Below are 3,089 nucleotides of genomic sequence, written 5' to 3'. Positions count from 1 at the left end.
TGGGACTGGGCAGTGCCGGGCGGGCGGGCGGGGCGGGCAGGCTGGGGGAGGGGAGGCCTCTAATGAAAACCAGGCTGTGGCTGAGGCTCCAGAGGGAGAGCCAGGGCGGAGGGGGGACTCTGCAGCGGGCAGAGGCGGCCACAGGGTGGACCAGCCACCCCAGCTGGCCAGGCAGAGTCAAACCTCAGTTCCCAAAGGTGACCCATCCTGGGGACTGCAGCATCCTGGAGGGGCCCAGCCAAGTCGCATCCCCTGGGGCTGCCCTCCAGCCACCACTTGGTGGGCTCACGGCCACCCCTGCCCCTCCGCAGCCTCCCCCTGCGGTTCTGGGTGAACATTCTGAAGAACCCCCAGTTCGTCTTCGACATCGAGAAGACGGACCACATCGACGCCTGCCTCTCCGTGATCGCCCAGGCCTTCATCGACGCCTGCTCCATCTCCGACCTGCAGCTGGGCAAGGTGGGTCTTTTTTTTGGGGGGGGGGGTACCTGGGGCTGAACCCAGGGGCGCTCAACCAGTGAGCCCGGTCCCCAGCCATTTTTGGGGTTTCACTGAGACACAGGGGCTGCTTAAGTTGCCTACAGCCTCCCTAACTGTTGAGGCTGGCTTTGAAATTGCGATCCTCCTGCCTCAGCCTCCAGAGCTGCTGGGATGACAGGCTCCAGCTGGCTTTAGAGGGTAGAGACCAGAGTGGCCTTGCAGGCAGTGACCAGGAGACAGGCAAGCGCTCTGGGCCCTGAGCGTCCATGACACGGCACAGTCAGACCTCCCACGACAGGCCCGGGCCAGGGGCGGTGGCCCTGCGTCTAGGCCACCGCAGGAGAGAGAAAATGACCTCCCTGTCCAAGTCTGTGCCCCTCCGAGGGCAGGATGCGTGTGACACAGAGCTGGGGACATTGGAATCACGCAGCAGGAAACATCAGATCAGATGCAAGAGGCAGACCCAAGTCCCCAAGAGGGGTGTCACCAAAGCAGGCTGCAGGGTCAGGGAGAGATCAGGGCGGGCGCTTCATGTCCAAAGCAGCCCAGGGAGGGGACCAAGGATCCCCTGGTCTGAAGCCAGCACATTGGGGACACTGGGTGCCAACCAAGACTCCTCAGTCCCCGAGGGTCCCCTAAGGCCACTTCTGGGGCCACCAGGACAGGGGCTGCTTAGAATCTGAGACCCAGCTGTGCATGTGGCCCTGGCTGAGATGTCCCCTGTCCCCAGGACTCTCCCACCAACAAGCTGCTGTACGCCAAGGAGATCCCCGAGTACCGCAAGGTCGTGCAGCGCTACTACAAGCAGATCCAGGACATGACGCCGCTCAGCGAGCAGGAGATGAACGCGCACCTGGCGGAGGAGTCCCGGGTGCGCAGGCGCAGGAGGGCGGGGGGGGCAGAAGCCTGGACTCTCAGATCGCTGCTGGGCGGGGGGCTCAGGGCATTTGGGGGGGCCCCCGGGGTGTCCCCTTCTTGTCTACAATTGCTCAGCACCTTAGTCCCAGGGGAGGGGGCCGCAGAAAATTTTCTAGAAGGGAGCTGGGAAGTCTAGTCCCAGGGGCTCTTGGAAGGTGGGGGTGAGGAGCTGTGAGGTCAGCCTCCCTCTCCGGCCTCCCCCTGCAGAAATACCAGAACGAGTTCAATACCAACGTGGCCATGACAGAGATCTATAAATACGCCAAGAGGTATCGGCCCCAGGTGAGTGACCCCCTGCACCTGCCCAGGTAGTACCTGCCCACGTCCGTTCTGCCCACCTGACATAGAACATGCAGGAGAACTTCTCACCTTAGCACTCACATCCGGGAACTTTGCGCTTTAGGGTGGGTCTTTTTTTTTTTTGGTGGGGGTACCTGGGGCTGAACCCAGGGGTGCTCAACCACTGAGCCCCGTCCCCAGCCATTTTGGGGGTTTCACAGAGACACAGGGTCTGGTTGAGTTGCTTAGGGCCTCGCTAACTGTTGAGGCTGGCCTCCAACTTGCGATCCTCCTGCTCAGATCATGGCCGCCCTGGAGGCCAACCCCACGGCCCGCAGGACGCAGCTGCAGCACAAGTTCGAGCAGGTGGTGGCCCTGATGGAGAACAACATCTACGAGTGCTACAGCGAGGCCTGACCCCGGGCCGAGTCGGGCTGCGACACTGAGGAGCGGAGGAGGCTCAGGGGAAGGACGGACCATGAAGGCCAGGCCTGGAGCCGCCAAGCCTGGCCCCAGGGACAGCTCCGTGTCCCCTCCCACTGGCTCTGACTCTGGGATGGGGGCCGCTCTCTGGGAAGCTGTCCCCGTCCCCCCAGCACAGTGACCTGCCCTGCACCAGCCAGCTGCTAAGACAGCCCGGCCCAAACCGGGGGAGAGGAGGCTGCAGCCCCCCCAAAACACTACCTCAAGCAAACTGGCCAGGGGGGAGCCCTTGATGGCTTTTTGCTTTCACCACCAAAAAGCTGTCACCACGTCCCTTGGCCCCAGAGGACCCTGGCCACGCTCAGGGTCAGAGTTTTCTGGTTTTCGGTGGCTGCAGTGGCTGTTGGCAGCCAGGGCCGTGCCCACCACCTCCAGGGAGGCGCCCAGGGTTGCCCCCCAGGCTGGGAGGGACAGAGGAGGAGGGGACAGGAGCTGGGAGCGGGAGGGGCGAGGGTGCACCGAGTCTGTAGCTGGGCTACTCCATCTTTCTGGAAGTGTTTCTAAAGATAGCACCACTTTGGGGGTTTTTGGGGTGTTTTTTTTTTAAAGCTTTTATATATATATAAAAAAAATTATCACGCGCCAACTGTGAATGGCTGCCACTTGTGCAGAGGACCCGGGGAGGGTCCCCAGGGGCGCCCAACGCAACACTGGAAATGACTGTTCCAGAGACCCGGCAGGCCTGGCCCGAGACCCCCCAGGAGCCTGGGAACGTCACCCCGTCTGTCCCTGCCTGATGTGACCCTGGGTGGCTGATCCAGCCCGTGGGTCCCCCTGGGAGCAGACTCAGCCAATGCCCAGGACTGGCCAGGAGCCCAGGGGGCGGGGGGGGGAGGGGAGGGCTGGAACTCTCTGGAACCTTCTTTATAATAAAAGTCTGCCGGGAAACCCACGGGGGCTTCTGCCTTTGTCCTGAGATGGCCAAGTGG

At 62.5% G+C, this 3,089-nt stretch overlaps 1 protein-coding gene across 1 annotated transcript in view; it reads left to right on the top strand.

Moving 5' to 3' along the window:
* Plxnd1 (plexin D1) overlaps positions 1-3,052 on the top strand; it is a gene marked incomplete at its 5' end in the record, with an annotated part of 19,461 nt that extends 16,409 nt beyond the window's left edge. The window contains 4 exons of the mRNA XM_048786965.1: positions 202-459; positions 1,211-1,351; positions 1,606-1,680; positions 1,978-3,052. Of these exons, the coding sequence (XP_048642922.1) occupies positions 202-459; positions 1,211-1,351; positions 1,606-1,680; positions 1,978-2,094 (591 nt within the window). The remainder of the gene's footprint in view (positions 1-201; positions 460-1,210; positions 1,352-1,605; positions 1,681-1,977) is intronic.
* Between the last annotated feature and the right edge of the window lie 37 nt (positions 3,053-3,089).

This window comes from Marmota marmota, unplaced genomic scaffold, assembly GCF_001458135.2.
Source record: "Marmota marmota marmota unplaced genomic scaffold, marMar, whole genome shotgun sequence".
Lineage (NCBI taxonomy): Eukaryota > Metazoa > Chordata > Mammalia > Rodentia > Sciuridae > Marmota > Marmota marmota.
Note: the sequence above shows the minus strand (reverse complement) of the source record. Positions and strands in the feature narration are given on the sequence as shown.